This window comes from Stylophora pistillata, chromosome 10 (assembly GCF_964205215.1).
Source record: "Stylophora pistillata chromosome 10, jaStyPist1.2, whole genome shotgun sequence".
NCBI classification, from domain to species: Eukaryota; Metazoa; Cnidaria; class Anthozoa; order Scleractinia; family Pocilloporidae; genus Stylophora; species Stylophora pistillata.
Genome location: NC_142528.1, coordinates 10,594,665 through 10,615,676, shown reverse-complemented (window position 1 = coordinate 10,615,676; position 21,012 = coordinate 10,594,665). Strand labels below are relative to the sequence as shown.

Below are 21,012 nucleotides of genomic sequence, written 5' to 3'. Positions count from 1 at the left end.
GATACTAGTGCAGCGCTCTACCAATCAACTTGCCGGCCTGCTCCCAGTTGGCTTGTTAGCTCAATTGGTAGAGCGCTGCACTAGTATCGCAGAGGTCAGTGGTTCGAATCCCGTACAGGCCTGATTTTTTTCAGGTCTGATTTTCGCTATTGCTTAAATAGCGCTATCTACTGCGAGGATCGTACATCATATGTAAGTGCGGTATGTTGCTCAAATGATTGACCAACAAGATCTATGACCCGTAGATTTTGCAGTTAGATGAACCTTGAGCTCATAAAACCGTAGGGCATAAAAACACGTTGCTCACGCACACAGAAGCTCTGCATGTGCGAATCGATGTTCACTGTATGTGCGGATGTATTTTCAACACGTGCCCTTGTTTCTTGATCATACGAGACAGTTGACCAATATTGCCAGTTTAACAGTAATATTTATGCTTTTTAACGGAACGAGTGAAATTTCAGCACTGTTAAAGAGGTGAACAATTCACATTTTCAGTTTAAATCCCTTGATAAGGGAGAGTTTCTACCCTTGTCACCCTTACCATTCTGTCGGAAAATCTCCATGAGGTCTCGATAATCACGCCAAACCGCCCTCTCTTCTAAACGCATCATTTTTGTTTGTTTTTAAGAAAGGCGAGATAAGAAATGAGCAACCAAATCAGCCTGGTTGACAGGGCTAATAATTATTTTAAAGCCCTCCAAAGATCTCACATAAAAATTGTCCACACTATCTGCCAGATACTCCCTCTGATATTAGCTCTGAAAATTTGATCTTTGATCAAACAATATCCTTTCTTTGTTATTTTGCCTTCTTTTTATCACCTTTTTGCATATACAATAAATGGAGAAATAATTTTTTGGCCACTCATGGGAATAAAAGGCAAAAAAATCTCTTAATTTTCCTTTATTTCGTCGAGACGTTAAGACAATTCGGTCACAGGATGTCCTTGACAACCAGCTGCTGATATGCTAAGATATCGCGTTGTTATTGTAAGTCGGTACTTTTTATATCACGACGATAGTAAGAATGTAGGCCAAAATAAGAATAAACTGTGGGAAATTTGTTTCATAGTGTTGTTCGTTGTTCAAGATGCGAAGAGATGAAGACACCTTGGACACAATCGGACTAGCCTTGCACAACAGGCCTCATTTGCTTTCTTTCTTGTCCATCTTTCTTTCTTTTTTTTTTTTTTTTTGCGTTGTTTTTAGGCGAGTTCAAACCCTCCCTTCGTGCGTGTATTGCCGCTTGCCTTTGGTCGCCTGAAAAACCAGACATGTCAATAAGTGCCGGTTGCTGACTTAAACCGCCGGATAGTCTGCCATCTTTGATCGGCTGCTTTCAACTCTTTTTTTTTAACCGTAATTGCCGACGAAATATTTTTGAAACACCGTCAAAGGAATTTGTACAGCAGCCATTTTTCAGTTTGCTCAGAATTGAAAGCACAATCTATCACTAACAGGTTACCAAGTGAGAATCGACTGCATTTTTAGAACTTGCGAGTTTCATAGAACAACTAGGACATTCTACTGATAGTCCCCTATCTTCGACTTCGTTACGCTGTAGTATCACTGGCAGACCACACTATGTCTTCGAGTCTAATTTAGATATGCAATTTTCGGATCTTTATTCATAACCCTCATAGATTTTGTTGGGGTCATGATCATGAGCACAAATAAACCGCGAACACACAGTTTGTTCTATTTGTAATAATTATACCTCGATTAATTGTAAATTTAACACAGAAGCGCTCCATGGTAGTCTGCCTTTGGTACTCATGATCCACAATAAACTGATCACTATACGTATGATGCACGATCCTCGCAGTAGATAGTGCATCAGAGGATCGTGCATCATGCGTATCTAATACCGCAGTTCAAAATATATGAACTTCATATATTCATTGTAACCAAACTGATCACTACTACATTGTATTTAGTGTTGTTTACGTTCTTCCTTTAAAATTCATAAAAACCCTGAAAACTAGAATAAATTGACACCCTTTGTACTGTCTTCAATCGATCGTAAACAGAATGTCTTCGAAATAATTTGGATATGTCAACAAAGTTGAAGTAGTAAATTAGCCACCGTAACGATTACAAAAGCTGACGTTTCGAGCGTTAGCCCTTCGTCAGAGCGAATAGAGGAATTGTGGGTTGTGTGTGCTTTTAAAGGCAGAGAATGGAGCTTCGAAACTATCAGCCTTTATTCAGAATGTCTTCGAGTTGAGTTAAGCTAAACCTGTTGGGAATTTCCTGTTTACGAGTCTGTATAAGATTTTTTAAGACACCTGATAGTGAGTAAGTCCGATCAATTAACTGCAACAGGAAGAGTAAGAGTGAAACAAAATGGGATTTACTTAGTATAGTGTTGAATGTCACTAGAAACTTAAACACAGACATAATAGTTGGCTACGTTTAAGCCCCTTTGTTTATATTGGGAATGGGTTTACAATGAGTCGGGGCACAATTATCTTTGGTTCTCTTGACATGGGATCTAGAAATGTCTTCCCACGACATTTTTGTAAAAATAACAAAGTTTTAAGGCATCTCGAGCTGTTGATAGGTAATCCAAAGCGACTAGCGCATTGGAAGTCAAACTAGTCCAGCGCAGGCGGCCAAGACTCAAGTCGGTTGAGATGATTTCCTTTTTTCCTTGGAGCTGAATTTTCAGAAAAAACGCATGTGAAGGCAGACCAGTCAAAATCTCATGAATTCGTTCCCGTTCGATTGCGTCAAGGATGAAGAGAAGCCAGCACTTAAAAAACAAATTCTGATAACCATCTTTCATTACATTAGAGCTGTTTCACATCCGACACACATGCGTTAGAACACACGATTCGCGCTCGGCAGCATATAAAAATCTTGTGTAGATACTTTTCATATTCACAAAGATTTGTAGGGGAATAAAAAACGGCTTAAAAGAACGAAAGAACAAAAGGAATCCACGAAACATGGTATAAAACCTTAAAAGATTGAAGTGGATTGTAATTAAATAGTTTAAGGTTATTGTGCAAGTCATCAGTTACCAAGAAGCCGTGCTTGGAGACAGGCATGCACACTGCCGCCCTCTTATCTTCTTGACTTCTTTTGATCGGCAAAATGCGATCCATTAAGCCTGATTGAAACAATATTTCCTAAGTGGTTGTAGTTTAAATTACTGAAAGCCTTAGGGAATATCATCACTGAGAGAGGAACGACCGTCGTTAGCGATAACATGGAACACTTCTCGTGCTCAACGGAAGTTCAAACACAAATTTAGTATTGCTCAACGAGGAAGAGAAAACTAAAGTGGCTTTAATTAAGAGAAAAGGATCCCGTCGTCCTGTCGCCGTCCCGTCACAACAAAAGGAAAACCAAAAAACTTGGTTTTGATATCAGCGATAGAAGGAAGGAATAACTAACACAAAACGAGAATAGCTAAAGATGGGAAAGATTGGCACAGATTGACACAGATTGCAAATGACGAACTGAAATACAATGAATCTTTTAGTGTTTTAAGATGCAATAAGCGTGATGCGGTTCAGTGAAGCACTGTAGTGGAGCCATAACACCGAACCTTCCCTTTTTTCTCTCCACTTTAATAGATTTCTACAGCTTATGTGCAAACTTTCCTTCTGAAAGTCCTTGTTTTTTTTTCCTCTTGGATTTCTATAGCTTGTGTGCAAAATTTCCGTGTCTCGCTGTGTTTCTAACAGTAGGAATGGATCACTTCTGTTTTGTCATGTTATGTTCTTCCCTTCGGGCAAGAAATTGTGGGTTATCTGAGAAATGGTAAAAAGCTTCTCGACTCAATCACTCTTCAACTTTCTTAATCACGTTGCTAATCAAATTTGCTAGAGTTCCACTACCCCGCTGGGCTGTCTATCGAGATCACGCGACAAAATCTTCTACCATCATTTTGTTCGGACTGCAAATCAGTCGATTTTACAAGTTACACTCGCATAAATCAAATCCCTTTAAATCGTTTCTGGTCTATAAATATTTATCACCATCGTTTGTCAACTGAATATTGGATCACTGAATTCATTGGTTTATTTCATGTAGTTAGTTCTGAATCATAACTAATGTTTATTCAATTCATTTATTTAGATTTGTTCTTACTTTTTGGCCACATAGTTCTATGCCGTGCGTATCGTGACTTTTTCTCCGTCAATCATCTCTCAATTAAACTTCTCCTCATTCTATTCAAACGTGCATTCACTTGGAAGTGAAAGCTTCTCCTGAGTCTTTTTAAAAGACGTACGAGTAGTACCATCATTTTTCTTTGGAAAGTGTTCTTAAAAAAATCTGCGGAAGATATCAGGAACAGTGAATCAGCTGTGAAGGCATAATTACGCTCAGTCGATAGCCCGAAAGAAAAACCTCGTGGGGTGTTATCAAATGACCAAAGGGCAAATTTCATGGTTATTTTTTAAAAAGATGTTGGTCACGGTTTTCGATTATCTTTTCTAAATCTGCCCGTATTTGAAGACTTCTCGCTTCGGTGTAATATTTCAGCGACTTCTCTTCTCTTATTACCTCGCTATTTACAGAGATTAACACTTAGCAGATCCGAAAAAATTTAGAAACAAACACCCAGGAAACATTCAACAGCAATAAAACGGAGTGTCAAAATCTATTTAAGAATATGGACGTCGAAGTTTCATTGTAGAAAATTCGCGCCTCATGAAAGCAATCGACATTGACCGCAACATATTTCTCATGATTCTATCGACTATCTCCTGTTATCTCGGATTGAAGACAGCAGATCTACCAAACTCCCGCTGAAAAGTGACTCAGTGCTGAACGAAGAGTGGCCACTGACACAGTTTGAGTTTATCTAGATCTTGTCTAGTCGAAAGACTCGACAATCAGCTGTCATAAGTATTTCTTAAGTATTTCTACGTCATTTGTATTTCAGAGAAGGCTGGTTACCGTCGAAGTTTCAGTTTATCTTTAGTTAGGTCGAGTCGAAAGGCTCGACAGTTAGCCGTCACAAGGATTACATGTTATTTCTCGAATGATCTTGATATCTGTAGGAATTTAAATACATAATCCTTTATAAATCTTACTAGTTTCTGGCAAACTTCGCAGCGGGACTTAAAATGCAATTTTAAACCATAAAGCCCTGCTCAGAGGCATTTCCCGACGTATTAGGCCTTAAACAAACCAAGGACTGTACTACACTCGAGGTTTAATGTTCATTTGATCAGTTTTGCCATAACAGCGCTAACAATAACAACACAAGTTTCGATTGAACCGAAAATGCATAAAATCAACGTCATAGTTTATAAGAAATAATTATCAGCGAATTCATCATTGAGTTTGTTGAGGTGAACAAGCAATATCACATGGCACTAAAAATTATACGTAATACAACAACACTTACAATGTATTCCTGATGTCAAAAGCTGAATTTCCATTAAATGTTCGTCTTTCTGCAACAAATCCTTCACTAAGACACATCTGATTATGAGTAGAAACTTACATGTGCGGCGAAAAAAATCCTTAACTGACTCCGATCCACGTAACAAGCACTGACAGAAGAAGCCTATGTGATCTGCGTTGGGCTGTTTCGGAAATGATTTGCACGAGAGACCCCCTAGGGAGACCCACGCTCTGGTCACGGCAGTTACTTAGTCACGAATACTCGAAGCCGGAACCGATCTTACAAATATCGTACAGTTTTATCCACCAAAATTCGCTTACCTTTCAATCGCGCTCACAGGCCCTTAACCATTGTTTTTGTCCATGTAGTATTCTTGTTTTACATTTTCCCCAATTAATCCAATCGTGCGCGGATTAAATAACCTTGATCTGAAAAGATCCGTGCTCGCGTTTTTTTTTTTTGATGGGGGTGAAAAATATCAGAACAATAATTGAGGGAAATTCCTGGCGAACAATAATTTATGTGGCATGATGTTGCATCCCAAGATAAAGTTATGTTTCAATTTATGTGTTTATAACTTTTCTTTAAATACACAAACATTAGTTCTTGCTATTGAGACTAATAGCTGTCATTTTCAGTTTGTCCGAAGTTGCAATATCATAATTTCTCTCAAAGCAACGATATTTTCGCGCATAGATTTACAATTCGACATTCCAGCCTGGGCCGCCTCAAACCGCAATGACTTTCTGCTTTTAGTTTGCCAAGTTCAGCTAACCAAATTAATTACAGACAATTTTTTTAATTATGACAAGGGATTAACAAATCCGTGTTTTCCCACATCTGATAATTATGATTTCGTTATTTTCATTTGTCTGGCGATTAATTGGTTTCCAAGGTGCTGCATTTGGCTTTTAGCGGCTCATTGTCATAAATAGCTCGAAGCTAGAAAATATTAATTTAGCACACCACCCGTTGTCAAAGACGTAGAGGGCAAATGAAACAAGTTTTGTCACAGTTAAATTAGAAAAATTTTATACATTTACGAACTAAGTTGATCTAAATTTCACTTTCACCGTTTTACCTTTTTCTAACTAACGACAAACTTTCATCACGATCCATTAAAAAAAAAAAAAAAAAAAAAAAAAAAAAAATAGAAATTAGCCGTGGCCTGGTCAAGAACAAACACGGCAAGATGATGATAAACGAAAAAAAGACAATAAAGGACTTACCACCATGAAAGATTTCTACGTAAGTGAAAAATATAAATTTCACCCTGTTATTTGACAATAAAAGCGGTAATGGTCGGCCATACAAAAGCTATGTCAATCAAATGATTTCACAATTCACTGAACCTGAGAGAGAACTCAAAGGAACAGCGACAAGCTGAGCGTGTAAAGTCACGCGGTTTGCGGAAAAAACCGACTACAACATTAAATGTGAGTTCGTTTATCAGTTCCGTTTCTGAACTAAGCCGCCGTTCGCTGGAAGGAATGATTCTCTTAACTATCGCGTCGATATCTTAGATATTATCGCGTCGATATCTTAGATATTATCGGTTCACGTTATATTGTTGTTATACAGTTTCGCACTTAGAATTTTAAAAAATAAAACAAAGCACAAATGTGACAAGTTGTTATTATTGCCCAGTGTGAAAGAAAGTCCATCGTCGCGTCTTTACAAATGACTGTGCACACATTAGTCTTATTCTTAAGATTACTTACCTCACACGACTCTTCTTGATCGCAACTTTAGCAGTGGAATCACAATCTTCCTTTACTTAACGTGTAGTCGACCCTTCCCAAGTTGATCTCGACCTTGAAGGTCTAGTAGTTTGAACTCCAAAACGATGTCGATCTTTTGACGAGAAAATGGGTTTAACCCAATCAATCCACGGAAAATTTAACTTTCCTGTTCAATTAACGTAACAAACAGCTAAGCAAGGATGATATTTGGCTTGAAGTCCGAGCGGACTTCCAAAGTACCCTGTTCTCAGCGAGTGTCCATGAAATATAATCCTGTTCCAAAATTGCATTGATTCATGGGAACACAACCTGCCGGTCATGCAGAGAAGGCCATTACATGAAGTAATTCAGTTTAAAGACCCTGTAACATTAGCCTGTTTCAATGGAGGTGAACCTTGGCAAAAAAAAAGAAAAAAAGAAAAAAAAAAAGGCGCTGCATATTCTGTGCTAATTACACTGTTCGATCACCTCTTAAATTCATGCGTTGATTCTCAGAGGTTTTCTTTGTATTGTATCAAGTAGTAGATATTGCATTTGCTGTTGAAAAGCATATATGTTACTGGCGGAGCTTGTGTAAAATTTCGTATTTTCCGTTCGAGATTTGCGGTATCTTCAGACAATTTAGGATAGCATAAATCCATAAAGCCATAACCTTCTTCATCTCGTCTTCGATAAAACCACATCTAGATCTTCAGCTGTTGGGTTGATACAAGTTTACTGATTTCTCAAGTTTCTGCGAACTACAAGAAAATTGCAGGACAACTCAGGGGATAAGATGATTTGTGTGCTTCTAAGACAAAGAGCACTCAAACTTTAGCGATAGCGGATAAAACAACCTTGTTTTCAATTCAAGATTTCGGTAGCAAATAAAAAGCTGTTTTTATCTTGTCGGTGTAACATTAAGAAACAGAATTCTTCCGTTTAAGTTTTTCTTTTCAGTTTTTTTCTTCCTTGTTTTTTTTTTTTCCTATTATTTTAAAATTTTTTTCTTTCCTTTTTTTCTGCGAAAATGACTCCCAAGGGCTTGCGAGGAAGTGAAGGGAGGAGGGGGTAGGGGGTAGGGGGTAGGGGGGTAGGAGGGAGGAGTTGGGCTGGGGTGAGGCATTTTCGATATTATGCTCATTCCTGATCAGCTTTTCGACACCGCAATATTTTTAGAAATTCCTTCCACATTGTTCTATTCATGGCGCCGTATATTACAGGATTAATCCACGTACTAGCAAAGGTGAACATCGAAGTCACAGACGAAACTGGCTGATTAGCCAACCAAACTAACATTTCAAGGACAATGAAGGGAAGCCAGCAAATATAAAAGCCTATTACTGTAGCGAAAAGAATTCGGCAGGTGCGAAACTCTTTTGCGCTTGCGATTGCCGCGTTTTGCTGTCGTAGAGACGGTATAACAGCATTCTTATGATGCCTCACAGCTAAGAAAACTTTTCCGTAACAAAATACGATCAGCAATATCGGTAACACCGAGTATATACTTAATAGAAAGAACCAAATAACAGGTGAGTGATCGGGCCAAAAGGCCATACAGTACAAACTATGGGGCTGCCACTTAAAAACAACAGAAGCCGTTGGAATTACAATAACGGCGGCGACGATCGTGGAAACTAAGACGAACAAAACTGAAAATGCGGCTTTCTTTTTGGTAAAGAACTGAGGATAGCGCCGAGGTTTTACAACACAGATGTACCGGTTGAAGGCTGTCAATAACAAAATGTAGAGTGATACACCACCCCAAACATGTACGATAAATCCCTGAGACTGCGCAAAATTGTACCCGAAAGGCCACTCTCGCAAAAGTGAAGCAAAGATAGAAAAAGGACACACAGTTACTGAGACAATGATATCCGCCACGGATAAGCCGACCATGTAGATGTTGGTTACCGTCAGTGATCTTCTCTTTCGATAGGCGGTCAGACAGACCAACGTGTTTCCAACAACGGCCATAAACGTGTAGAAAACCAAAAACACTGTTGTTACCACGATTGTAGCAGTGCTCCTTGAATCAATTTCAGTTGGCTTCATGTTACTTGTGGTAGATCCTCAATCCAAAGAAAATTACACTTTGAAAATTTCAAACTTAAGTTCTTGAGTACCGAGTAATAATTATAAACCGTACTTGCCAGTAGCTTCGCGTCAAATTCTCTTATCAAGACTACGAAAATTTAACCTATTTTTTCAAATTCAAATTTCATTGTCTTGCAAATTAAAGTAATTACTTGCCAGGCTGTTACAAAGTTCAAAGAAAGTGATATTAAGAAATTGCCATGAGTAGACCCCCTCGCTATTTGTTTTCTTTTTTAGTAAGAACAACAGAGAGCAAAGATTAATGTAAGTCAACACCGATGGGCCGATGTACTACAAAATATTAATAATCATTAAAAATTTGACAATGTAGAATTCAAAACAAATCGAATTGTTTTCCTTAGTCGGCTAGCTGTTATAATTAATTAGAAAATAACAGGTGACAGCTACTAGACAGCCACTAGTCAGACTACGAGAAGCTCCCCTACAAGAAGCCCTTCCTTTTCTTATCGCGCGAATTAAAAAAAATGTAAAAAAATTGAGGTTGGCGTGGTGCGCTAACATCAAATTTTTGCCAGTATTTTTTTTTGTTTGCGCGAAAAGCTTGTATAACAAACGTTTGTCAATGAGAAACTCGCGCTTGCTTTTTTATGGTAGCCCGAATGGAAGAGGATGACTGAGGAAGGAACGCTTTTGTTGCGAACAAAAGTTCTTGTTATTTTCTTCGATCATGCAGTTAAACAATCATTTTCAATTATTATTGTTTCGTTTACCTTGAGAAGGTAATAACACTGACCGTGTACGTGCTTGGCACAAGTTCGATACAGGTGGGCAAAAATAAGGTATAACACAGAGAGTAATTGGGTTCTCGAGACAACTGCCTTTTTAACTACAATTTTTTTCTCTCTCCCGAAATGCTCTGAACAGGAGATCTTGTTTAGTAGTTACGCTAGGAATAGTCAACTCTGTGCTTGTTATAAACCTCAGTTCTATCTGTCTGGTTCTCACATAGGAGGCTAGGCTAAGATTATAGCTCCAACTGTATTTCAAATTTTTTTCCAGCGAGGATGGCTCGTGTGAACTCAGGAAGTAACTGAAGTGGCTTAGACCTCAACTTCTTTTTCACTTTAGAGACCAATCGTTATTTATGGCTTGAAGGAGAAGGGGGAGGAGGGAGTTCGTCGGATTTTGCTTGTGTCACAATAATATTATCTGATCCCCGTAAGGCGTCGCAACATTCGAATGATTCCCCCCTTTTATCACTTTAGGGACCAGTCGTTAATTATCGCTTGAGGGGGGGGGGAGGGGGGGTTCCGTCGGATTTTGTATGGCTCTGTAGCATTCTAATGATTCCCCCTCTTCTCATTGGCAGTGAGATTTCTATCTTCGTCTTCTAGAACTCTATTCTACTCTGCCCAATAGACAGCTGATCCTCTCACTTTCCTCTATAAAAACCATGTGATGCCCCCGAAAATTCTCCCCCTACCCCGTGATAAATAATTACTGATCCCTTTACTCATGGATGATTAAAAAGGCTGCCTTGGACGATTGTCTGATGCATCTGTATGTGCGCGCGATATTGACATTGGTTTATACCAATACAGTTATGCAACGTAAAGTTCATCAATGCTTTCGTTTTGTTTTCCTTAAATCTTTTAAAATATTTACACAGATCATATCATGGATCTCTCAAGTACTCGGGAAAAGGAAGAAATCAGTCACCTCTAAATCATTAATTGACTCAAGTTTCAATTCTTTTGTATAGGGAAAAAACAAACTTTGATTTGTATCTTTAAAATAAAATTGTTTTGAAATACTTCCAAACTTTGTCATTTTGAAATCATGAGCCCTCTCACAAATAACCATGAGAAACATTACTTTATCATAAACAACATTTAGCTCCCCTGAAGAGCAGGCGTAATTTTGGTGTACGAGTGCTCAGTACAGTCTCGGTGAAAATTATAGCTATGATTTTTACAGCTGCGGAAGGCTGGGAAAGAAAAAGAAATTTGCACCAAGGGGGTGAGTGACGGTCAAAGGGAAAGAAAGGGTGGGGCAATAGAAATTCGCCCTTCCCCTCCAACTCACCCTACGGCCACTCTAGCTCTAAATCAATCATGCCGGTCGAATAAACGATCGCGAGGTTGTAACATTTACTCGCCCTAATCAGACGCCTGCAGTGGAGGCTAGCTCTAAGTCTGACGACGATGAAGTCTAGAAGTTCGCTTGTTATCAAAAAGCTCTTTATTGCCAAGTATTTTGAAGTTCTTAAAGTCCATTTCAGAAAAATTAAATGCAGTCAACAAGAATCACAGCTTAAGTCCCAAAAGAAATGCTTGACAAACCTGCAAGCCACAAAAAGATGCCTTAGGACGCATGAAGAACAAAGGACAATTATGTAATAGCTGTTGATATGCCATAAATTTTTCATGTTCATTCTCGAAACAAGAGGCCCACAGAAGAACTGCAGAAAATATCTTAAACCCAACACTTACTCACCGTGTTGTGAGGCATCATTCATAGCCCAAGATATGCAGTAATGAGAGAGAAGTTGATGTAAAAGATCCACTTCATCAAGGAATTCTATTCTCTCTATTCTGGAAAGCAACACACACGTTAAGAAAAAGTATTAGAGTTGAACGGTTGATATAAAGTAATAAAAGGCAATAAACTATCAGACCGCGAGCACGATTAGCTATTTACTCACTAGCACCAATTGTAGCGGAGCTCGCAGCGCGCGTAGCGAGGCTCCATACTTATCAAAATGTTAGTAATCCTTATTACTACTCAGCATCGACACAGCGCTTGTTAGCTCAGTCGGTAGAGCAGTGGATGATAGTGACAGCAAAAGTGATAAGGATAATGATGTTGACGAGATGATAAAGCTAAAGATAATTATTCAATTTAATTTATCTTTCATGTCTCAACCCCGGCACAATTCCTATAGATATTTTCACGTGTTCACACTCACTATTCATTACTTTAGCTATTTACTCACTAGCACCAATTGTAGCGGAGCTCGCAGCGAAGCTCCATACTTATCAAAATGTTAGTAATCCTTAAGAGAGATGCCGAGTCTGGGAATCAAACTCGGCATCTCAACAGCTGTAGGAGGAAAGTGCTCTCGCAACGGAGCTGACACTGTTCCTACATAAACAAAAAGCTAATTCATCAAACTTGAAGATTCCACACACCTGGCTCTGTCGTCAGTTGGTAAACTGTTGTAAATACCCATCATGTCTAAGACTTCAGCTTCATTCCAGTTGTTCGACAAAAATCTTTGTTTCTGTTGAGGGGTAAAAGTTCAATGTATTATTATGCAAAGTTGCCATAGATTCCATAGACCATCTAAAAGCGGCGACTGTTTCACTTAAGAGTCACTAACCTTGACCCAAAAAGTAAAAGTGACTCACATGAGATTCGAGGTCTGGACAGGCATTTGCTCCCAGAAGCTCACAATTTCTGCCCTAAAAGACAAATATATCTAGATTCGTGCTTAGGTATTCCATCTGGTTTCTACAATCCGACCATTTATACTTTGTGTAGTACTTTAAAACACAAATGAAGGAAGGAAAAAGCACAGACGGCATAACCTTAGCTATGTGAGGTTGTGAACCCTCGCATAAGATACCATCCATTTAATTAAAATGGCTTCACTTCTGAGGTTTGGACTGAGAAAATGCATGGTTTTGCAAACAATTGTTTAGACTAACGACCCTCGAGAATCACCGAAAAACAGCGTGAAAAAGTTATGTGGCAGTTAGAACAAGAAAACGATCATTCTTACAGTATTCATTTAGCCCACAATTCTTATTCACACGGCATTTATTTACCCTAAGATTCTGGATCATAACTTGACCAAATCTGTTCTGCATATTCACCTGAAAGGAAATTACACCAAAACAGTCACACGGTTAACTCTTATACTCAATCACCAAGGTTCATCCTAGTTCCCATGGAAATAGGCCCTCTCGACTCTGTTTGAAAAAAATAAATGTTCAGATAAAAGTTTCGGCCAAATTAAAAATCATGCTTAGAACGCGTTTTGTTAACAACGGCTAAACTTTGTTTAAATAACCAGCCTCAAGAAGTATTGGTTCTTCTTCTGGATGGGACGCCTGTCTCTCGCGGGTTATCCTCTGCCTACCCCCTTCACTTCTTTAGCTTCCTCTGATTGTTTGCCTTGCGCGGATTTAAATCCCTTGGCAGAGCAAGACATTGTGAGAGAAAAGTGTAGAGTCTTGCCTATAAAGACAACGTAATGACGCTGACCAAGCCTTGTATCTGGACCTTTCGAACAGGAAACCAACGTGTTGATCTTTTAAGGTCTCCCATACAGCAAAATAATGAAAGTGCTTGTCCACATACTGTAACTTGAAGCTGGGGCTTCTCAGGGCTCTTTATACAAATTACAAATGCATAAATGAACAAATTATTATATCAAGGACGAAATCCTTTGATGGTCTCTTGAGCGCCGAGGTTTCCTTTTTTCCTTGTTTCATCGAGACTCTAAATTGCACTTACTTGTTCATAGTTTATAAACACAGCATTTTTAAAATTGGATCCAGCCCAATTAATGATGGCTGCTGAGTGTTCGGGTTCCATATAAATCAGGACACATTCTGTGATAAAAACTGTTGGAAGGCTACAGGAGAAAAATGGACACCCATGCCAGCGTTAGAAATGAACATTTTCAGATCGTTATATCAACATTGCTGCTGATCAACATACACATATGCAGCCCACGTCAAATCTAAAATTCTCGGAACTCAACTCTCTATTTAAGGTGCATCAGAAGTCCTTTGCTTCTATTTACAAGAGGGTCTTAGTTAACGTTAAAACAGCAAAAAATTAGCCATTAGGCGTAAGAATTGACAAATTTTAACCCCTGGTTAACCTTAAAAAATGTATTTTAACTGAAACGGAAACAAATCAACCGTGAGCTGTAAAAAGGCCAAACTTTTTAACGTTAGTCTTAAAAGCTAACAAGAACACGGCGTACACATCGTTTCCAAATCGGCCACAATGCTCAGGTAGAATTTAGTGCACCATAATCATCCAGTGGAACCATCCATGCGAGACAGTAGACAAGCTCCACAGAAGCAAGAAAAATTTTACTCAGGGTAGCTATTTGAAAACTGAAAATTCCACATTCCTTTAAGATATCATTCCTTTTGCATTTTTACCTTTTATCGATTCCTGTTTCTTTTAGTTTTTTTTCTAACGTATGGATTTCTCTCAGATCCACAGCTAGCAGATGGTAGTGTTTAGAATGAGCTTCATTACCATCTGCAATTCAATTAATAGTACCAACAGATAATACGAAAATGGCTGGTGTGAATTACAGACATAACAAAAAGGTCGGGGCACAGGCAGACAAACCTAAAATGGCTGCTAGGAATTAAAGACATGAGAAAAAGGTCAGGACACAGGCAGACCAAAAAAATAATATGAAAATGGAGGGTGTGAATTACAGACATGACAAAAAGGTCAGGGTACAGGTGAACCAAAAAAGTTCTCCTCCTCTTGCATATGATACAAAAAAAAAGGCGTTTAAAACAGCTTGGAGAGGCTTAATTTAGATAGTAAGTCCAAGATACATTGAAAATTTTTATTCAGTACTTTTCATTCGTAACCGCCATAAATTTTCTTTTAATTCTTTCGTATGTCCTACATGCCAACACCCTTAAAGAGCGGATTGCCTGTGGTTAAGGTTACTTTACTTTTTTTTTTAGAGAGGGAAGCGCAATAACCTGTTACAGTTTTTTAATCTGCCGCCCTCAACCCACCCATCCTACCCTAGGGGAGGACATCCATCACACTGTAATCTCGTGCGTGGGAAATTAACGTCTCCTACCCCTAACCCTGCAGGAGACGGGTAGGACCTATCTGAGAAGACTAGAATATCTAACCATTTCTTGATGTTATAGAAAGGCAGCATATTCTTCTCAATTATTTTAAGACCTTGAGTGTTGGTCCGGCCGGGGCTTGAACCCTCGACCTCCCGCACAAAAGTCCAGCGCTCAGTCCATTGAGCTAACTGGGAGGCGGTTTAAGGTTAGTTTCAATCTACTAGAAGAAATCGATACATTTTCACCTAAGTGTCAAACAAATCCTGAAGGCCAGGCATTCTTGGGTTTAAGTGGTTTTTTTGAGTGATCGATGAAAATGAAGGAAGTGTCATATTTTCTACTGCTGTGGTTGGTCGTTGTATAATTATCTTGCTTTTATGACAATCACTTGAAAGCGCTCAAATCTGGTGTGAAAGCCGGTAGTCTCTCAGCCTGCAGAGCAAGCGTAATTTTGGCGGGCGAGCGCTCAGTGTTTTCTTAGCGAAAATTATGCCCGCCATCTTTGAATTTAATGGAAGCGGAAGGCTGGGGAGAAAAAGAAATTTGTACCGAGGGTGTGAGCGATTGTAAGAAAATAAGAAGGGGGTGAGGGTGGGGGAATGAATATACTCTTCACTCCATCCCGTCCCCTCCCCCACACTACCGTCGACTCTATCTCCAAATCAGACATAGAACGATCGTGCGCTTCTTTTAACTCGCCCTGCAGGTTAGTAGTCTCTCGAATATGTAACTCGATAAAAATAGCTTCACAATCTTGTCATACATATCACCACTTCGTAAATAGGATTTTTCTTCTAAGTAAACCAGTTATATACCAAAGACAAGACCTACCAATTCTCAAGCCATCGTCTAGAGAAAATGCTTCTTGAAGTTTTCTTCTAGTCCTTAAGGGAAGACAACTCGGTATAAGAATTATAAACACACTGGAGCACCGGATTCCACATCATATGTAGTTATTTAGAGTCTAAAAGAAAAATATTACCAAAGGAAAAGTATTGCACTATTCTTAGAAGTTTTCTTTGCCTTTCACTTTCTACACAAGGAAACTTCTCTGTCCACCAAACACGTCAAGCCTCCATTAGTTTTACGGACCGATTAAATTTCCGGGTATAAAGGCCTCGTTCCTTGGAAAGGTTGGCTCATGTACTTCACAACCTTCCTAACCTGTGACGTACATCCATACTTGTTTGACTTACTCGAAAGTCTAGGAGCATTACCTCATTATCGGAATGGAGTAAGGAGAAACTTGCCAGACTAAACAATACTCTGTTGAAGGTTTGTTATGTCTGTTATGTTCTACGGTCAGATGGCAGAGGCTAACTTCTATGAAATAGCGTCGATTATAAATGACAGCTCTACGTTCTCTAACGGTTCATGATACGAGAAAAACGGACAGAGTTCAGTTCAGTGTGGTGGGATTCAGTTTACTTTCCTTACCCAGGGTTACTTTAGTAGCTACAGCAACAAGGGAACGAGTGTTTTTGAAAGCCAGTTTCCTGCTCTGTTGTTTAAAAGAATTTAGACCTTGGACATAAGAGCAATAAACTGTTGAAAGTCATTTGAAACCTAACTGATTTACAAAGCTCGCGCCTCCAAACCTATGCCCCTCAAAAACTTTACCACCAGGATGTTGTGAACAAACATATAATACTGCTTTTCACCTTCCTAAAGGTAAAGTGAAAAATTATCTTGACGCAAAATTAAGCCGAAGCTGTTCACTGCCGAAGGAGCAAATGCTAAGCACACCGGTAAAGTGTTTGAATTGTGTCGGTGATGCTTCGGTTGAGTGTAGGACGACATGCCGCTGATGCGACCGCAGCCGAAGGCTGTCGGTATCGTGTCGATAGAGTATCAGCCGATGCGTTTTTGGCGTCGGAAGTGCGTTGGTAATACGTCGGTAGAGTTTTGACTAATGCACTGTTTTGTGGGGTAGCAGGAAGGGTGTTGGTAATGTGTCAGTAGAATGTAAGCTAACGCGTTGCAGTTGTTGGTAAAAAGTCAGTAGAGTGTTGGCCAATTCGCTTCAAGTGTGAGCGCGTTCGGCAAGAAGTCGCTAAGTTGTCAGCCGACGCGTTGCTACCATCAGGGGCGTGACGGTAATACTTCGGTAATGTGTCAGCGGACGCACTGTTGGTCTCCACAATCAATGCAAAGAAAATGCAGAATTACTTGGCCGATGTGTTCATTGGACCAAATTCTTCACCTTCCCACAAAAGCCACAATATTATATAGTACTCTAATACAAATACTGGCTTTAAACCAGGATGAGGAAACCATAGTATTTGATCGTGGGCTCGTATTCAAACTTGCCTTATACTGTAGCACTTTCTACTTGTCACACTCGCAAAATCTACTTCAACAAACAGCTTGGGTGCTAAGTTTTCCTCCTTTAAGAGATCCAAATTATACACATTACTAAAAACACTACCTCAAGTGACAATAGCAATTGCAATGGAGTAATAGAAGCAATTGCAATTATAGTGTACTAATTTACACAGGTGTTCGTCATTAACAAGTCCAGATTGTTGTATCACGGGTTCTTCAGTAAGAGAAAAGTTAACAGAGCTCTCTAAAGACGCGGCTTATCGATCAAAAATTTTAAACCACAGTTGTGTCGGAAGCGCTGAGAGAAAACAAAAATAATCAAAGATCGAATTTAAGCGACCTATGCCATAATTTAAGCGGTAATATGCCAAAAAGTGCCATAGGGGCTCATTTTGTTAACTTGATAAGCCACCCAATGTTGTATGCGACAAACATTACGTCGAACAAATATTTCATCGTTTAGCCAGGGCTCTGAGTTCTCCTCCATGGGCTGATATAATATTTTGAGTCTTAACAAATATATATGTTTGAATGCAATAGAAATGTAAGCAGAACATAAGAATGGAAAGGGAAAAAATGGCAAAAACAATAACACACAACAAACACTCTTTCATTTTATTCAAATGATCACAGTCAAAACCTTATTAAGCTCCTACCTGTTGAACATACAACTCTTTTTGGCAACAATGGAAACATCACAGCTGTTCAGCAGTTTGACTGCTGACATTTACATTTAGAGTTCACTTTCAATTCACAAATTTAAATTCTTATGATCATTGAGCCATGGTTTCAACATGAGTACAAATGTTAAGATCTTCTGAACCTCAAGCAAAATTTTCGTATCTACACATCCACCTTTATCAATAAAGTGAGATGTTGGCTTACTCATGGGGAGAATTTTGTCCTGAAAAATCTCAGGACAGACCTTAACCAAACCCAAGATCTGAACAACTGGGACAGAACTCATTATAATTAGAAACAAATTAAAACTTGTTTAGAGGAACATTATTTGCATCTCCTTCTATGAATGAACCAAAACTTACCAAAATTAATATTACTCACCTTTAAGAGCCAAAAGAGGGAATCAAATCCTGCTCCGAGATTAATAACTTGACAGTTACATTCTGTTTTAGCAAGAAACTGGTTCAGCAGAGTGCGCATACCTTTGACACGAGCATAGTAACCTGCACAGAGGCAATAGACTCCACTTAAAACTTGCATGCAATAATTTAATACATGTAAGTTAATCATACAATTATATTTTTAAAACTAACTACTGACAAACTTGCAGTTTTGTTCAAAGATGGCAAAGATGAATTAAATTCAAGGTGCTCAAATTTCTCATACCAGTGGTAAATGAAAGCTGATTTTTGAAAAGTTTCATGAAAAGGTGAGATCTTCATGAACCTTGCAGTCCATAGCTGCCTTCCCTAGGCACATCTCTTGTGTTTGCAGTTTTTGCTTTTGTGTCTGGGGGTTTTGTAAGTGCCTTGAAGTGTCACACGATGGAGCCATGCAAATGAAGAGAGATAAGAGATTTGTGACAGAAACCAGTAACACCTTTTCCCACTTGCAGCTTTGCTGTGTTATGGTTTGGTGCACACCCACAAAACCAACAACTGCACAGGCCACAGCCTGAAGTGAATAAGAGAATTGCTATTTCCACTTGAAGGGATGCTAGTCCATGGCAAATTAGCTCAGTGAATTTCTTCAAATTTCTTTGACAGCTCACCAGTACCCATTTAAACCCCTGGATAAAAATACACTGTGAGAGTAAAGTCTCTAACCCATGAACACAGCACAGAGACCTTAGCCAAGGTCATACCATGAACCACTAAATGTCTGCTATGTTATAAAGTTACCTCTGTTTATTTCTGGAGTCTTTCTGTCTCCTAGTTTGGCAAAGTGTTGAATATAATTGTCTGACCAGTAACCCAACTGGACAGCAAACCTAAAATCAATCATGACAAACAAGCAAGGGTGAAATTGTAGCAATTTCATTAAGAAATAAACTAATAATAAAATGAAAGAAGTTTTTAGCCAGAACTTCAGCCAAAAAATTTGGAATGATATTAAATCATAACCATATGGTAACTTAACACCAGAAGGCAGCGTGGTCAAGTGGTCAGCGTGTCGGACCTGCGATCTGCCGCTCCTGGGTTCAAGTCCCGCCCTGGCCACTACCTGGATTTGTTTCACGGTAGCCCCGAGTTTCAAATCCTCGGCCATGCTTGTAATATAGCTAACTGGTTTGCCTTCGGCCAGTTGGGATTCTTAATAATGTTATTTTCAATTTGAATTATTTGTTTCAGTTGTTTGGTGGAAAACCTGTAAACTAGCCTCTAGCTAAGTGTTTCTCCACGTTAAAAACTGTTTATTATGATTATTATTTACAGGAGACCCTTTTCTCCGAGTGGGGGTCAGTCAGGGGTTAAGCAGGAGGAGAGGTAATACCCCTAGTTCCTGCAAAAGTGCTGGCTCATACTCCCTCAGGTGTTGCAGAAATGAAGACCAAAAACCAAAGATCAATTACTGATGGGTCTTCAGTCTTCAAGTTTAGGTTGTTGTTCCTGAAGTACCCCCCCCATTCACAACATGTTTGTCAATAGTATAAGGATAGCAAGCAAAGATGGTAAGCGCCTCACTTTTTAGTGTTCATGTTAAGGATTATCAAATCTCAACCCTTCTAACAAGGTTAACGTGGGTATTGACATGGATTAACCTGCAAAGGGGGAGCTAACCCAGCTTGACTACTTCTCCATGCAAACATTTGCAAGTACTTGACCCGCCTGCAAAGGTTACCCTTGGTGGGGACTCAATTCAGGTTATCAAGTAGTCCGGGGTTGTCTAGAGACACCCTGAGTTACTGGCTGTGTATCTCAGTTTGAAGACAGACACAAGGCAATCTATTTTCAAAAACTTTCTTTGATGAGTCTTAAAATGAGAGCTAACGGTTTAGCGATCTGATATCAGCTTCCAAAATAACAAAGCTGAGCAAACGAAAGTGGAATGATCGAGCGGACAATGTACCCCTTCCTTTCCATTAGGGCCTCTGATCGTAACACTCAAAAGCCTCAGTAAACTTTTCATTCCACATGTCCCATGAAAAACTGAATTCCCAAAGGCCGTCAGCTGAACTATAAAATTAATAAGTTTCATATCAGGAAATAACTAAGCTCGCCTGATAATTTGTGTTGAGTAGCCTTCGTTTCCCTTCTGATTAAATACAACGTTTAGAGAACTTGTTCTTTCCTACCTCTTACAAGTCGTAGCATCGTCATTTGTGGAAATCACAGCCTCATCCTGTGACATTCTTTACTCACGCAAACATTTACCTTCTACGACAGACCTCCACTTATTTCAAACAGGCCGCCATGTTTACTTGCGTCGCGAATTGCATTCTGGGCTATTTCCTCGTTTGGAAAAAAAAAAAAGGAGATAGAAAGAACGAAAGTAAGTAAGAAAGAAAGAACATGGGAAGAAGAAAATCGACGTCATTTGTTCCGAAATTGAAAAGATTTGTAATATTTCATTATCCCCTGGTCTTCCATTTTCATTTCGTTTCTCATTTGAATACCTGACCAAAAAAATTGGCGAATTTTAGCCTAGGTTTCTGTGTTTATGGCTTGGAAGTCTAGGGCAATGTTTTCTTTTGGGAAGGGGGGGGGGGGGGAAGAATTACATGATTT

The 21,012-nt window shown here is 39.1% G+C and overlaps 2 protein-coding genes across 8 annotated transcripts in view; both read right to left on the bottom strand.

Moving 5' to 3' along the window:
• LOC111321630 (atrial natriuretic peptide receptor 1) overlaps positions 1-7,360 on the bottom strand; it is a 42,123-nt gene extending 34,763 nt beyond the window's left edge. For 4 of the 7 annotated variants that reach the window (XM_088736902.1, XM_088736907.1, XM_088736901.1 and 1 more), the window contains exon 1: positions 5,371-5,557. The gene's annotated coding sequence lies outside the window, so the exon portion shown is untranslated. Of the gene's footprint in view, positions 1-5,370; positions 5,558-7,091 lie in introns of those variants that run through there. The other 3 variants (XM_088736903.1, XM_088736908.1, XM_088736905.1) reach the window with 2 other exon arrangements.
• Positions 7,361-11,367: 4,007 nt separating this feature from the next.
• Positions 11,368-20,734, bottom strand: LOC111321645 (leucine carboxyl methyltransferase 1). The gene is made up of 12 exons (XM_022924586.2): positions 20,580-20,734; positions 19,186-19,274; positions 18,386-18,507; positions 17,309-17,385; positions 15,830-15,882; positions 14,333-14,435; positions 13,671-13,791; positions 12,980-13,027; positions 12,560-12,613; positions 12,341-12,432; positions 11,646-11,743; positions 11,368-11,491 (listed from the first exon to the last, which is right to left on the bottom strand). The coding sequence occupies exons 1-12, from the start codon at positions 20,633-20,635 to the stop codon at positions 11,463-11,465; spliced, it is 942 nt and encodes a 313-aa protein (XP_022780321.2). The 5' UTR covers positions 20,636-20,734; the 3' UTR covers positions 11,368-11,462.
• Between the last annotated feature and the right edge of the window lie 278 nt (positions 20,735-21,012).

Excerpts from the sequence above, each read along its gene's own strand:
- LOC111321645 (XM_022924586.2), bottom strand. The coding sequence starts at position 20,635 with ATGTCACAGGATGAGGCTGTGATTTCCACAAATGACGATGCTACGACT. Across the intron at positions 17,386-18,385 it reads CCCTCTTTTGGCTCTTAAAG|GAGGAAAACTTAGCACCCAA; the intron begins GTGAGTAATATT and ends GATCTCTTAAAG. Across the intron at positions 12,614-12,979 it reads TTATGATCCAGAATCTTAGG|GGCAGAAATTGTGAGCTTCT; the intron begins GTAAATAAATGC and ends TTTGTCTTTTAG.